Source organism: Eleginops maclovinus, chromosome 20 (genome assembly GCF_036324505.1).
Source record: "Eleginops maclovinus isolate JMC-PN-2008 ecotype Puerto Natales chromosome 20, JC_Emac_rtc_rv5, whole genome shotgun sequence".
Classification (NCBI taxonomy): Eukaryota; Metazoa; Chordata; class Actinopteri; order Perciformes; family Eleginopidae; genus Eleginops; species Eleginops maclovinus.
This window is the reverse complement of record NC_086368.1, coordinates 18,832,697-18,848,433: the sequence shown is the minus strand read 5'-3', so window position 1 is coordinate 18,848,433 and position 15,737 is coordinate 18,832,697. Positions and strand designations below refer to the sequence as shown.

Below are 15,737 nucleotides of genomic sequence, written 5' to 3'. Positions count from 1 at the left end.
GTCCTCATCAACAGAGCAACAATCTACATCTGTTACGGCTGTTACACCAACAGAAAAAATGAGCCAACAACTTCAACCTCAATATTGACATCGAATGGAAAAACAAGTACTTCCAATGCCGATGATTCCGCAACAACATTCATCTCCACTACAAATGCAGATGTTTCCTTAAGTTCACCCTCAACATCCCCTCCATTGACTACTCATTTCACACAAACGTCTCCTGAACACAAATCTGAAACAACAGTGATTGGGACCAGCATCACACAGCTCCCAGTTAGTAGCCAAGACACATCTCTAACATTGATGTCTTCACCAACAGAGCAACAATCTACATCTGTTACGGCTGTTACACCAACAGAAAAAATGGAGCCACCATCTTCAACCTCAATATCGACATCGAATGGAGAATCAAGTACTTCAAACTCTCATCAATCCAGAACAACATTCATTTCCACCACAAATACAGAGGTTTCCTTGAGTTCACCCTCAACATCCACTCGATTGACAACTCATTTCACACAAACATCTCCTGAACACAAATCTGAAACGACAATGATTGGGACCAGCATCACACAGCTCCCAGTTAGTAGCCAAGACACATCTCTAACATTGATGTCTTCACCAACAGAGCAACAATCTACATCTGTTACGGCTGTTACACCAACAGAAAAAATAGAGCCAACAACTTCAACCTCAATATTGACATCGAATGGAAAAACAAGTACTTCCAATGCCGATGATTCCGCAACAACATTCATCTCCACTACAAATGCAGATGTTTCCTTAAGTTCACCCTCAACATCCCCTCCATTGACTACTCATTTCACACAAACGTCTCCTGAACACAAATCTGAAACAACAGAGATTGGGACCAGCATCACACAGCTCCCAGTTAGTAGCCAAGACACATCTACAACATTGATGTCCTCGCCAACAGAGCAACAATCTACATCTGTTACGGCTGTTACACCAACAGAAAAAATGGAGCCACCATCTTCAACCTCAATATCGACATCGAATGGAGAATCAAGTACTTCAAACTCTCATCAATCCAGAACAACATTCATTTCCACCACAAATACAGAGGTTTCCTTGAGTTCACCCTCAACATCCACTCGATTGACAACTCATTTCACACAAACATCTCCTGAACACAAATCTGAAACAACAATGATTGGGACCAGCATCACACAGCTCCCAGTTAGTAGCCAAGACACATCTCTAACATTGATGTCTTCACCAACAGAGCAACAATCTACATCTGTTACGGCTGTTACACCAACAGAAAAAATAGAGCCAACAACTTCAACCTCAATATTGACATCGAATGGAAAAACAAGTACTTCCAATGCCGATGATTCCGCAACAACATTCATCTCCACTACAAATGCAGATGTTTCCTTAAGTTCACCCTCAACATCCCCTCCATTGACTACTCATTTCACACAAACGTCTCCTGAACACAAATCTGAAACAACAGAGATTGGGACCAGCATCACACAGCTCCCAGTTAGTAGCCAAGACACATCTACAACATTGATGTCCTTCGCCAACAGAGCAACAATCTACATCTGTTACGGCTGTTACACCAACAGAAAAAATGGAGCCACCATCTTCAACCTCAATATCGACATCGAATGGAGAATCAAGTACTTCAAACTCTCATCAATCCAGAACAACATTCATTTCCACCACAAATACAGAGGTTTCCTTGAGTTCACCCTCAACATCCACTCGATTGACAACTCATTTCACACAAACATCTCCTGAACACAAATCTGAAACAACAATGATTGGGACCAGCATCACACAGCTCCCAGTTAGTAGCCAGGACACATCTACAACATTGATGTCTTCACCAACAGAGGAACAATCTACATCTGTTACGGCTGTTACACCAACAGAAAAAATGAGCCAACAACTTCAACCTCAATATTGACATCGAATGGAGAATCAAGTACTTCCAATGCCGATGATTCCGCAAAAACATTCATCTCCACCACAAATGCAGAGGTTTCCTTGAGTTCACCCTCAACATCCCCTCCATTGACTACTCATTTCACACAAACATCTCCTGAACACAAATCTGAAACAACAATGATTGGGACCAGCATCACACAGCTCCCATTGACTAGCGGGGAAACATTTACAACATTGATGACCTCATCAGCAGATCAACAATCTACATCTGTTACGGCTGTTACACCAACAGAAAAAATGGAACCAACAACTTCAACCTCAATATTAACATCGAATGGAGAATCAAGTACTTCAAACTCTGATAAATCCACAACAACATTCATCTCCACCACAAATACAGAGGTTTCCTTGAGTTCACCCTCAACATCCCCTCCATTGACTACTCATTTCACACAAACATCTCCTGGACACAAATCTGAAACAACAGTGACTGGGACCAGCACTAAAAAACTCCCATTGACTAGCCGGGAAACATCTACCACGTCAATGTCCTCATCAACAGAGCAACAATCTACATCTGTTACGGCTGTGACACCAACACTACATACTGTATCAATACCAACTTCAAAAGCTTTGACGTCAATGGAAATTATCACCACGAACAAATTTACAACAAAAGGTCCTTCAACATCAACCATCATTCCCCTTTCAAATACAACTTTGACATCAACAACATTACCTACAACAACTCCTCAGTGTCATGATTGTCAATGTTTTCGGGGTACCTGTAAATTCAACGTCACACTTGAAAGATGTCAATGCCTCTGTCAAGAATTTGTTTTTGGAAATTCCTGTTCTTTAGGAGAGAATGACACAGCTGCTAATATTGGTGAGGTTCATCTTACCAAAATATTTTTTCAGAAATATGTCCCAAAAATATGTTGTTGAAATATGTAATATTTTCACATATGTCAATAAATTGTTATAATTCTATTTGCAGATACTGGGGCATTGCCAACACGAAAAGCAAATTTTTCTTTAGAAATCCAGCTCAATTTTAGCTTAGCTTTTAATGATCTTAGCTCCCCTCAATCGTTGGAATTCATCAAAACATTAGAACTACAGGTACATCATTTTCTTATTTTTTTGCAAAGCAATCGTTGCAATAATTTTCAATCATACACATTTTTTCAGTCATTTGTGTTTTGCTTTATTCTTTTATTAATGTTCATGTCCAAAAATATTTTTATATCATAAACAATAAAAGTATTCTCCCTGTGTTGTAGATCGAAACTTTATGCAAAGAAGCAGATCCACAAACCTTTAAAAAAGTACAAGTCGTCAAGTTATCGTGAGTTTTCATTTAAGGTTACTGATAAAATAGCCCAAAATTACCCTTTAATCAAGAATTTTCTATTGGTAATGTCTTTCTTTCTTTTACTGTAGACCAGGAAGTGTTGTTGCTGAGAGTGTGGTGGAGTACATCTATCCAAACAATGAATCTCAAATCCTGTTTGTCAACACTCTGCTTGATGGGAGGTTGACTAACATCTTGAATGACAGCAAAAACCTCATGAAGATTGCTAAGGCCTTTAATATTTCAGAAGTGCAGTTGAATGAAATCACTTTCCAGCCACCTGAGATAAAAAGTAAGTACTGGCAACTATATACATGCACATTTGACTCATTGTCAGTTGTTCTTTGTAGAATACTGTATGTCATCATTTTTCTTTTGTTTGTTAATGAACTTCATTTTTTTCCTTTTAGACATCATAGATATAAAGCCTTTTGTAAACTGTTCTCACAACACTGATTACACTCCTGAGATTGTTAACGGTAAATGGCAGTGTGCAGGACCTTGCAAAAACAACACAGATTACTGTCACCAACATGGTGAATGTTACAATGACATTAAGAAGGGGGCGATCTGTAGGTAAGCATGAAGATCACTTTTTATCTCACATTTGTCACATTTTTGCATGTAATGTCCCTTTAGTTAAATATTTTTCACTTTTATGGCCCTTATTCCAGATGCTTTGAGTCTAGCCTTGAGCAGTTTTATGGCCCACAATGTGAAGTCTCCCGTTGGGGTCCAGGTTTCTATGGTGCACTGTTTGGATCATTGGCAGTAGTGCTCCTGCTCTTAATTATCATCATCATTATTGCTGTCATCCTCAAAAAGAGACACATGGGTGTTTGGTGGGTTCCCAGATGTTACTATGCGAATGGTCAAAAAATAAATAAAAATGTTGTTGCTGTTATCTTATTTTTTAAACATTGCTTTATTTTAGGAAAAGGAGCAACTCCTATAACAGAAGACTGTCAGATTTTGAAGAAGACTTCTTTGACTTCTCTGATACAGGTGTGTTATCAGAAATCTGTTTTTTTAAAACAGCTAACAATTTCACAGCAAGGACACATACATTTTCAATTTAAATATTACATGTCCTTTTTTTTTTACTCCAGGAAATCACAACCTGGGACTTGCAGGTACTTACACAACAGAGCAACTACAAAGGAATCACAGCTGAGTACAGGTATTCTTGTTTACTATTCTGTATTTACATACACTACCTATTGGAGTCTTGCGCACGACAGGAACAAATCAATATAAGATTGTAATTTAATTGTTGATATTAATGTCAACATTCTTGTGTCTATCCAGGTCACACCAAAACTTCCAGAGGTTTTCAAACATCAACCCAAGACTATGGCGACAGAGCGCAACATTTTGTTTTTATACAAATGGTTTTCCAGGGTGATTGTGAAGAATATTACAAATTGTATGAGCTACCAACTTTATATTGCACATAATATATTATAATTGCAATTTGTTGTTAAGATATTTATGACTTTGTTTATATTAATTGTATTTCAATATTGTGGCCTATCTTAAAATAATCATGTCAATTCAATGACACTGCTGCTCTGCTGTAAAGTTCAAGGTAATATATTTAGAGATGTAATTCTGTCCGTTGTTGAACACTTGGCCAAAGGTAATTTTGCCTTCATCTTTTGGTTAAATGCCTTATTGGGTACTTTTTTATGTGAGTGTCTAGGGTGTCTGAATTTGTATTAAATCATCTAGGAATCAAAATGTTATTTCTGATGTTCCGTAAATTCAATACAATGTCCTGTCACTAGATGGCGTACACACCCTCGTTTTTACAGTGTTCCTTTTCAAGATGGGAATAAATAAGCACAGAGAAAAAGGGTGTTTTAAACAAATATATTTGTTCCTCTCAATCTTAATTTTTGAAAACTGTACCACTGTACAGTACTTCGAAATGCTAGTGCAAATCCCTGCTGCTGGTCCTCAACAGCACTACATTTCACTGACTGTTTTTCTATCTGACCACATTGTTGACTATTTGTGTCCACCTAGTGGCAGACATGGAAGACACACCTGATCAATTACTTTATCTCGCCTGATGTATTATATTCTCTTTACAAGTACTCTTGCCTAAGTATAATTTGACCAGCAACACATTATTCTGAGTTCAAAACTAACAACTCCTTTCTAAGACCAGTTACACTGAAAAAACAAGTTGTTTTGCCTCTTGAAAACGACGGATTGCAGATATGCATTTTCTTGCTCTATTCACAATTGTATATACTTATATATATTTATATAAAACAGACAAGCAAGCATAACAAGCAATCATTCTCCACATTTTGTCTATATATCGTATTATTATTCACAATGTCATTTTGTATTTTCTTTGAGAAGTAATTTTGATTATATAATTTGAGGTGTATCTTTACAATGGCAAACTCTGCATTTAACATGTTAAGTTCCAGTCACATAAACCAGAAATTGCTCTCTTGCTCTTAGACAACTGCAGACTAACCTGTAGAGACCGTATAGCAATTATTGCAGTAGTTAATCCTAATTGCTGTTATAATTCTTATCATTTAAATGTTTTAATCAATCAGCAGTGCTAGCTAGCACTTCTATCTCTTTAACTTAGTCCAAACATACACTTGATGTCGTTGATCTGCTTCAACTAGAACTTAAGTCTGACATACTCAATTTATGAACTGAACCAACGTAAGACGTCAAAATCTAATTGCGAGTGAAACCTAGTAGCGTTGACAAAGCTCTGTCAGGAAACAATTATGTTTAGTAAAACAGTCTTAGCTCAAGGAACCATTTTAGTTAAGTCAAAAATAATTGTTTAATTAAAAAGTCAAAAAGCATAATAAAGGGTCATGTCTTGTGAGTTTGGGCTTGGAGCACAACCAAACCTGTGCAATGTGTTTGGCTCAGAGACTGATCACAACCCTCATGCTTTGTCATTTTATCTGGCACCTGATCTTTGATTAAAATGAGCAGTCTGTTTTTAGTTGCTATAGTCATCAACAGCCATGATATCGCCTAGCAGCTCACTGGTAAAAGGCTTTGCTCCATTACGACAATATTGGTAAATCGATTGCAATTTAACAAAAGCCACAAAGCTACAGAAATGGTCAGTTGAGGTATTTAATTTAAATGCAGCTGAATTAAAGCTATTGGTAATTATTTAACCTGTGATACACTGTGTGGCTTATTGGCCCATGCTGCATTGGTTGCGGCTCCATGCCTAACCACACGGACTCAAGTCAAGAGTACAACACTTGTAACATTGTTGATTACTTGAAAAAAAAAACGTGTGGGTGCAGAGCTGGCTGCCACAGAGCATCTAAGCTGTCAGGCAGGAGGAGACCGTGCTCTTACCAGGAAGAGGAAAGCAGCACACTGTACACCTGTCAGTCGACCATTGTAATCACCTTTCTTTCTCTGGAAAGAGGCCAGTCACAATAAGGCACAGCATGAGGGTGTGTGGGTGATAAAACAGGCCAAACAGCTGAGTTGAGAGTTCAGGCTTGACAGATTGAAGAAACAAAATGAAGCAAGTTCATAAATAAGTCATTTTATTTTGATTTCTTTTCAAAGACTATATGCTTTTCAACTATTCATAAAAGCAAATGGAATTGTTAAATACTGTACACAGCATACTGTACTCTCCGAGTGCATGTCTTCACCACATCAGAGAAGGTATGTCTTAATAAACTAGTCTTCATTCAGTTTTATTATTTCTAATAAGACATATGAATACCTTAAGATTAAATAGTATCAGTGTATGATGTAAACATTTGTTCCGACATTTAAGTCAAATGCAACATTGTGTTGGCAAGGTTTTGTGAGCAGAAGGGAGAAAAAAATTATATATATTAATGACCGTTTGACCTTAGCAGTTATCCGTTTCCCAAACTGACCACCGTTTTCAATACCAAGGGTAACTTCAATACATTTGCTACATTTATTATATCATCCTGATGGTTCTTGAATAATCTACAACAATAAAATTCATACATTTTCTAGGCTGCCAGCAGCCAAAGTCTCTCAGACCACACCCACTGCAATCATGTAAGGCAGGAATGCATGAGCAGAACAGGAAAGTCTGTGTCAGGTAGGTAAACCCTGCACTGTCTTTGTAATGGGTCTGTATTAACAGGTTAGCCTTACATCTGTGATCTAAGATCTGCGTGATCTAAAATTACTTTATAAGGACATCCGGTTAGAATTGACTTTGTGTTACTCTTAACTGAATGAAATCTGTCAGGTCCCAAAATGAATTGGTTACTTCATCTTTATCATTTCTAATTTTACCTTTTTTTTTTTTTTTTTTTAAATGGTGATTATATGAAACATAGGAGTAATATTAAAATGGAGGTAGTATATAAAGGCTAATTAGTTCCAAGCAAATCACTCACAGCTTGACCAAAATAAACTCCTCCAAGTGTTTGGTGGAATTTCAGTAAGAATAGCATACATTCACTTAATGTCCAACAGGCCAATTTCTGTGCATTAAAACAGACCTGGACACTGAAAGCAAACAATCACTTTTAGAGGGCTGTACTCAAAAGCAGGCGCTGCAAAAAAGTAGAGCACTGTAACAAGTATGGTTGACAAAAATTCTCACCAGAACTATTTTCCAACTGCTGTTCACATGCCGTATGTACAAACACATACAAGCACTGACATACACACAGACACATTCATCAACAGACAACTACACCATATAAAGCTGCACTAGACATTCCAATGGAAACATGCGTAGCTACCAGTTATGTACCCACCTCTTGGTACAAAATGTACCATGTGGAAAACATACATTTACACAGATAGTGGCCTGATTAAGACTGCAACTTCATCAAGGCAGGGAAATCATATCAGTGTTGATATATTATAGCAAACAAAAAAGAGATTTGTGTGCTGGCATCCTTCATTTTGTTGAAAAAATAATAATAATTGGCTTTGTATTTTAACTTCATATATTACATGGTTACATTACTGACCTTATGTCCGTTGTGAGATACAAAAGCAGTGTCAGTGCATCTCACAAAACATCTTCAACCTTCCACACACTGAAAATACTGAACACACAAGGTTCAAGGCCCGCTTTCACCTTCCAACTGTACCACATCATAATGAAATAAAATTCATATAAAAAATAAGCTCTACATTGTTGAATTCGGCCCACAATCTATAGTCAGAGATACAGTTTGTATATAAAGTATCTCAGTTGTGATAGCCATTTCAACAGTACCAGTAACTGAATACAGTGCACACATACCCTGTGTGTTGAGAATACATAGGGGTAAAAAAATATATAAAATAAGTAAAAGCAGCAGTTTGAGGGTCATTAGCGTCCAATTTCATCGTTTTTCAAGTGGTTTTTGCTCATGTACAGTAGAGTCCTCTGCTACTTTCACTATAACTTTTCAAACTAAATCCACCTGTGCTTTCCTTCTGGTGTGTCCCAGTTTGAGTCTGATACATCTGTATTGCGAGTTGCAGGGCTATCCTTGACCGGGAGAAATCTATCTACACAAGGCAAGTCCACCAAAGCAGTCCGCTGAGGCATGAGATAGTAATGTGTGGCGCTGGCCTTCTTGCCGTTCTCCATAACAGGTAGGATGCAGGGGGAACCCTCACTGTTCTGTCTCTGTAAACCCTGAAAGCTCACGTAATTAGGATTCGGTGCAAAGCTTTGGGTTGGGGGCATCACCCCATTAATGTAAGTTGGGAGGCTCTTGGGGCTGGGTGTGCGGGAGCTGCTTCTGGACAACGGCTCCCTTGGAGGCACCTTTGGTGGTTTGTCCTCATCGCTATAAGCCCCAGACGAGACTTCTGCTGACCAGCGGCGGTAGTCTCCTGTCTTGATTGTTCGTGGAGGGATAGGGGGTGGCACCTCGGGCTTATCCATACATTGAGTGTGGCGCTTGTGACACGTGAGGCGCAGCAACGAGGGCTTGTTAAAGGATCCAGCTGGGCCAGAGTGCGAGCGTCGGAGCCTCCTCTGAGCTTTGTCATGCTGTCTCTGACAGACCACAGGCTCAGGTGGTTCCTGAGGTCGCTGCTGCTCATACTGTTCTCGCACTTCCTGAGGAGGATATGCCTGATGCTGTTGTGGGGGTTGCCTCGGGCTCTGTGGACCTAATAGACCATCGTAGTAAGCATAATTAATCTGGCCACAGTTCCTGAAGCTCCTGCGACTGGGGACTCCATAACGAAAAGGAGACGATTTGGAACACTGATCAGATACCAGGCAGCGGCTGTCGTCGGTGCTAGTGAAAAACTCTACTTCATTGTCCATCGCCTGTTCCTGGGAGATGTCTGTGTGTGGGGGAATTGGGGGCAGAGGTTTGGAGCATCTGCCTGGCGTCTGAGGAGGACTGCTGCACTCGTACACCGAAAGCCTCTGGAACAAGGGGACCACCTGGTCGTCATCCGCAGGACTTGGGGTCGAGGGTTCAATGCTGCAAGACAGGGAGAGCTGGGAAGGCCGGGACTTTTTGGGAGGTAATCTCTGTGAGCTGGGACTGTGTTTATGTCCTGTCAGAGCAGAAAAATTGAGAAAAAATGACATCAAATTTATGGCACAGTATTAAATTGTTTTTATGACAATCATAATTTCCTGCTACAACTTTAGTGAAAGCTGTTAAAAGATAGACTACTAATGTTCTCTGTAATTCTGGAAAACCACTTACTGCTTGCACCATGGGGCAGATGATTTAAGGAAACAATTATATATTTCAGAAGAGAAGCACTTTGCAGATGAGAGATCATGCACTTACTTTCATTAATTAAAGACGGTGGAGGTGGCCCTTTATACTGGGTGCGATAACTGTGATCTGAGTGTGCAGTGTCCATACTGAAGTAGAAGCTGTTAAAAAAAGAAAATTAACAGATTAGCACTGGTTAAGATGAATCAAATACCATACCATCATAACTAATAAGACTGACATGAATAATAAAATTGCAGCATGTGATGCAGATTTGAAAAACTGCTGGTTGTGGCACTTGTACACTTACTTGTCCAGCTCATTGGGATGGGTCCAGGAGGGTTTGGATCCAGCCATGCTGTGACAGTAGCTGCCCCCCAGGAAGGGGTTTTCTATGGGAAAAGAAATCTCCTGGGTAGTCAGGCCCACTGTGGACATGCTCCAGGCACACTCGGGTCGCATCAAAGTCAGGAAACGCTCAGATCACCCGGCTGGCTGCCCCTGCTTCTGGTGTACCTGTAACACAGCCAAAACACAAGCTGTGAATGATGGTGAAAAGAGGCTGACAGCAAAAGCAGATGAGATGAAACAGAACATGTGGTAGCACCTTGAAAAATACTCTCTAAACGCAAAGCAGACATACTCTACTGAAGGAAAGAAGTAAAGCAAGTCCTGATATTAGAATCAGTCTTGTTCTTGTGACTCCTTTTCTTTTGAGTAGGCAGACAGGAAAACAATATCCTATGACAGAGGAATGACAAGTTGTGTATGTCCCAATGAGGACAGAACGCTCTGTCAGTCAGAAAGTTCTAGTCAAAGCATTGACATATAAAGAAAGCAGAAAAGCAATGTTTATGAAAAATGTAACTATAATGAGCAGATTATTTTGTGCCTGTTTTTCTACTTTATTTAACAGTTGGCCTGAAATAGATACAAGTTATGTAAAGTGGAAACAGCAATAGCAAGTTGTGCTTCAGTTGATTTATTTGACAGTGCATCTACATGTTGATAAGGAAAGAAAACAACAATACAGTTGTTTATTTTACCAGCTTGATTTCAGAATTTTCTTCACATTTCAACTATAGCAAGAGTATTTGTAAGCCTAAAGTCAACATGGCAAACTTAGGTGTGAAATAATTAACAATAGGTCCGGTCTTATTCCTACAGACTGTACCTCCACTCTTAATATGTTTACAGTTTATTTTAAAACTTGACTGTGCTGTGCTTCAGTGCTGCAATCTTGCTTGTCCTGAACAGCAGAGGAAGGGGCTCCTCCAGTTACGACAGATATACCTGATGTTGCAAGAACTCCTTCAGTCAAATGACCTGAATGTCCATGTCATGTCAAGTATGTGTCAGGGCTGAGTAAACAATGTGTACAATATTCAGAGCGGAAGAAACCCAGCAGCAATTTTATATTTTTGGGGTCAGAAGTAGACCAAAAGTTAAATCTGATCAGATTTGAAGGCCCCACACTGGATTTATTTTTTAAAGCACATTCTGCACCCATGTCAGAGGTCACTGACATCAGCTTTGCATTGTTGCAGAAAATCTTCTAATGACTTTCGCGCCTTATCAGAAGAACCTATTTTTCAAAATGCAGCATAACAGGTGCATCCATCAGCCCGGTGGTAATTTCTTCTGCAGACCCCATATGAGACATGCTGTCCTTCTTATAATGTTGGAGTGATGACTGAGGGGAACACGGCGCCCTCATTCATGCTCTCCTATGAGCCATATGTATGTGCTGCCCTGACAGCTGGTGAGAAACAAAGCTCTAAAACAACAGGAAGCTTGTGGCATCAGCATGAGCCAAACTGCCCAACAAGGCATGCACTCCCCTTGCCCAGGGCCGTCGATTCGGTTCGGTGGGGATGGGACGCAACATGATCCTCGATAATGAACCCCGGGGGCTTGTGCTTCCTCTTGCAACAGGTGCAAAGACAGTTCATCCGGGCAGATAACCATAGGAGCATTTACAGGCAACAGGATTAAACAAATGATGTGTAGTCATGCAGAGCATTAACCCCCTTAATGGGGAATTCGAGTCACTTAATTCAGATAATTTGGCTTAAGAATGTGAGTCTTTATAAGGTCAAGTCTGGCCTTTCTGTTCATACAATAGGCTCAACGTGAGTGAGGGCCCATGCATGCCGGGAAGGAGAAGGTCTGATGGGGTAAGCATCAGACCTCGAGCTATCTGCTGATGTCAAACATCAGCAGATAGCTCACCTTTGATTTCAGCATTGTAGTAGTCACACACAGACCTTGAAAGAAGGAGTTCACACCCCGCTCATGACATCCCTGCAGCGGTTTCCGAGCAACCATACCCGCTCTACCTGTGCGGCAAGCAAACAGCGCGCACACCCCCTCACTTTACCGGATTGAGATAATAATGGTTAAAAGCCCTCTAGCAGGCAGGTGACTCACGCCACAACACATAAATCAGCTATCTGGCAAGGAAAGCTAGTGATGATACAGAAGGGATTATTTCCTTTTAGTTTAAACGGAAATGACACATGCATATATTACTGTACACTAATTAAATAAATGATTAAATAAAATAAAACCAGGTTATAGATTTGCAATCTGCCGAAAGTATAGTAAGAGATCTTACATTTTATTTTTACCATGAAAAAAAGACATGTATTTTTAGTTAAGGTTCACAAATGTGTGCCCAATTTCTAGTTAATTTTAATGTGGACTTTGGAAGTCTTCGTATTGTCAGCTGAGGTATATATTGTATATGACCAGATTTAATACACCACACAGCGAAAATACAGGGTACTCCTCTAAATGCCTTCAAAAATAACAGAGAAAACCAAAAATATTCGCAAGAGAGGCTGAAGTTGCATATCAATCAGTAGTGTCTGTCGTGCTGGCAGCAAAATACAAAACAATGGACAAGACATGGGCTCTAACAGCAATCCCTTTCTGAACTCACCTAAATTACTTCACAGATCTCCTCCGCTGACTCCCTCCTATAGACTCCTCTTTGTTGAATTATAGCTCCTCGTTTTCTTTGGTTTGATTTTAGTCTTTTTCTGATTGCATCAAAGACAGGACGCCAGCAATTTGGAGGCGCTCCGGCTAAACTGTGACACTTTTTAAGATAAGTCTAGTATTGTACTGAGCTGTTTTATAAGCTCCCATCACACGAGTGACACACTGGCTCCGCCTTGCAAACTTGCCCTTAAAGGCGCAGTCTCCTTTTTGCACCATGTCTCTGTGCAGTGTACGTGCAGCAGGAAAGGCTGAGTGCATTAGGGATTTGAGAATCACCCTTGAACATATGCACGGGGCTAATTTGAGCGTTAAATTAACTTGATGTGATCAAAGTCTGCTGTTAACCTTAGAGGACGGAGTAGGTGTAGACATAAGGATACAGTCCGCTAATAAACGTTCTTCCTGTAGGATGAGGGGCATGCAGGATACAGTAAACACCTGAACACATGCAGCTGCTCTGTTATTACATCAACATACAGCTCAATGGGGATTTGTTGATGCAGTTAGGTGATGTTAATTCATAATTGTATTAATATTTGCAGCAGTAAAGTTATTCTGATAAGTTGAAAATTCCTCCTGTGAGTTTTGCCTTTAAATACTTTCCATTGTAGCACATATCATATAGCTCTTCTGTGTTGTTTCATGCATTCATTCAAGCTGCAGTTAAAAGTAAATAGCACAGAGCTGCAGGGCGTCAGAGGCAGTAATGGGGATGGCTCCAGGGCAGATAACATAGACAACAGCCAACGAAACACAGCCAGAAACACTCTTATCTGCACAGCTGCTAGCTGAATGCAGCCCAGATTGTTTCACTGCTTGCTTATCAGATCACCCTCTGCATTTTCTTTTAGTTGGACCTGTTCTGTATTGACCTGAGACATGTTTCACTAAAACACTATGCAATATGGCTGATATACAAAGATGTTTCTTTGTTTCAGATAGGGCTAAAATGTGAATAATCTTGGACATACCATCCTTCACATCGTCTATTTCCAGATAGTAAGCCTACTTAGATCGTAAGTGGTGTTGTATTAGCTATGCCACCTTACCTAACCGGGCTATACAAACCCAACACTGACATGCATAGTACTGACCAAACACAGCGATACAATGGCTACAAACAACTTGTGTGTTGAATCAATAGTCACAGAAAGCTGAGGTGTGTGAGCCGAGCAAGAAAGAGAGAACAGAGTGTTCTTGTGTCTGTGTTCGTAAAGCCTTTACAGCTTTTGTACACCCCCCCCCCCCCCCCCCCCCCCCCCCCCCCCCCCCACCCCAGAAGGCTTATCATTACATATTTGGCCACTACATGGAACAGCTATTGCTAATCCCCCTTTATAATTTCAGGCACATTTTTGGGATTCCCTGGGCCAGTTGTGACCAGAAGTGGAGAGGGGTTTGCTTGGTGTGATTTACAATTGATGTATGTAAATGAATTGTGCGTTACAGTTTGGATTAAAAATCATTTGAAGGATGGTACAGGACATGCTCACCAATAACAATAAAGGTACAGTTTCTTAAGTGAGAACAAATAAATGTATTTCCCTTAAATAGAACATGTGTTTGTGTTAACTCCTGATTTACATCTCTTAATCTGCTGGGAAAACTGTATCCATGACATTCATCGGGATAAATATGCTTTAAATCCGTACTGTCTCTCCTTCCACTTCAGCCCCCCTCCCTTCCTTGCTTGTGAGCCACATCGTGATGCCATCACTCACAGGAAGTTCCTTATAAAGTTAGTCAGCGAGGGAGAAAAAAAGTCAGGGAAGGAGATTAGTGGCCGCAGCCAGAGGCAGCTCTGATGAGAGTTTGAGATGACACATGAAAGACAAAAGAAAATAAGTAATAATTCTCAAGAAAATGTACAATTTTGTGACTCACACTGAGATTTATCTACCACATCCAGCATGCTTCCACCCCCGAAAAAAGTTGCACCTTTGGCTCATTTTCCCTTCAGCGGCACTTGGAGCAGAGGGGAATTTCCTTTTGTGGTTCACACTACAACACAATGGTATATCTAAAAATATGATACTTCAGTCTCTCAGTTTATTAAGAATCCCTTACCAACAGGAAGGGTGGAGTTTTCTTTGAAATAAAAAATAAACCTTGTATCATCAGTGTAAATGATTTATTCACCATGGAGGTCATAGCATTGATTGCTGCCTGCCTGCTGAGGTAATGAAATTACTTGTATATTTAGCCTGCGTCCAAAGTTCACACTGCTATATACACAGCAGCAGAAGTCTCAGTGTGTTATTAAGGTGACGTCAAGCTTGTGAGTCCATAGAACATTTCAGTGAATAGGTGATCTGTGCTCTGCCAACATTTTTGACTCAATACAGGGCTTATTTAGACCCTGGTTTGCTGGCTATCCCTCTTTGAAATTGCTAGCATTTGTTGCCAGCAAAGACGGCAACTTTTTACCTTGAGGCATACAAAAACTTTGTCTACTGTTTAAAGAGTCAGTTGACCAATCTAAAATAGATATTTCTGTACAATGTGCAAGATGTCGGCATTTTTGTATAAAAAGGACTTGATTTATGTTATATATTTTATTGTGTTGTTTAGGCCTATATGATTTCCAAAAATGTTCAAACACAGAGAAACGCGTAATTTTGATTAAGATGACGGCCCTTTCAATTTGGTAAAGGTGATATATGTCCATCGAGGATGCGTCATGGTCGTGGTTCTTTGCGAGGAGATGTCAGAAACTGCTAATTTCTGTGTTTCTTGCAAATTTTTTACTTCAACCG

General features: G+C 39.9%; 2 protein-coding genes across 2 annotated transcripts; one reads left to right on the top strand and one right to left on the bottom strand.

Moving 5' to 3' along the window:
* The first annotated feature begins 1,980 nt into the window (after positions 1–1,980).
* LOC134882480 (mucin-3A) lies at positions 1,981–5,020 on the top strand. The gene is made up of 9 exons (XM_063910212.1): positions 1,981–2,812; positions 2,924–3,048; positions 3,210–3,274; positions 3,370–3,572; positions 3,691–3,856; positions 3,955–4,122; positions 4,215–4,285; positions 4,390–4,460; positions 4,589–5,020. The coding sequence occupies exons 1-8, from the start codon at positions 2,101–2,103 to the stop codon at positions 4,452–4,454; spliced, it is 1,575 nt and encodes a 524-aa protein (XP_063766282.1). The 5' UTR covers positions 1,981–2,100; the 3' UTR covers positions 4,455–4,460; positions 4,589–5,020.
* Positions 5,021–6,820: 1,800 nt separating this feature from the next.
* Positions 6,821–13,079, bottom strand: errfi1a (ERBB receptor feedback inhibitor 1a). The gene is made up of 4 exons (XM_063910213.1): positions 12,920–13,079; positions 10,286–10,491; positions 10,048–10,136; positions 6,821–9,805 (listed from the first exon to the last, which is right to left on the bottom strand). The coding sequence occupies exons 2-4, from the start codon at positions 10,435–10,437 to the stop codon at positions 8,697–8,699; spliced, it is 1,350 nt and encodes a 449-aa protein (XP_063766283.1). The 5' UTR covers positions 10,438–10,491; positions 12,920–13,079; the 3' UTR covers positions 6,821–8,696.
* Positions 13,080–15,737: the final 2,658 nt, after the last annotated feature.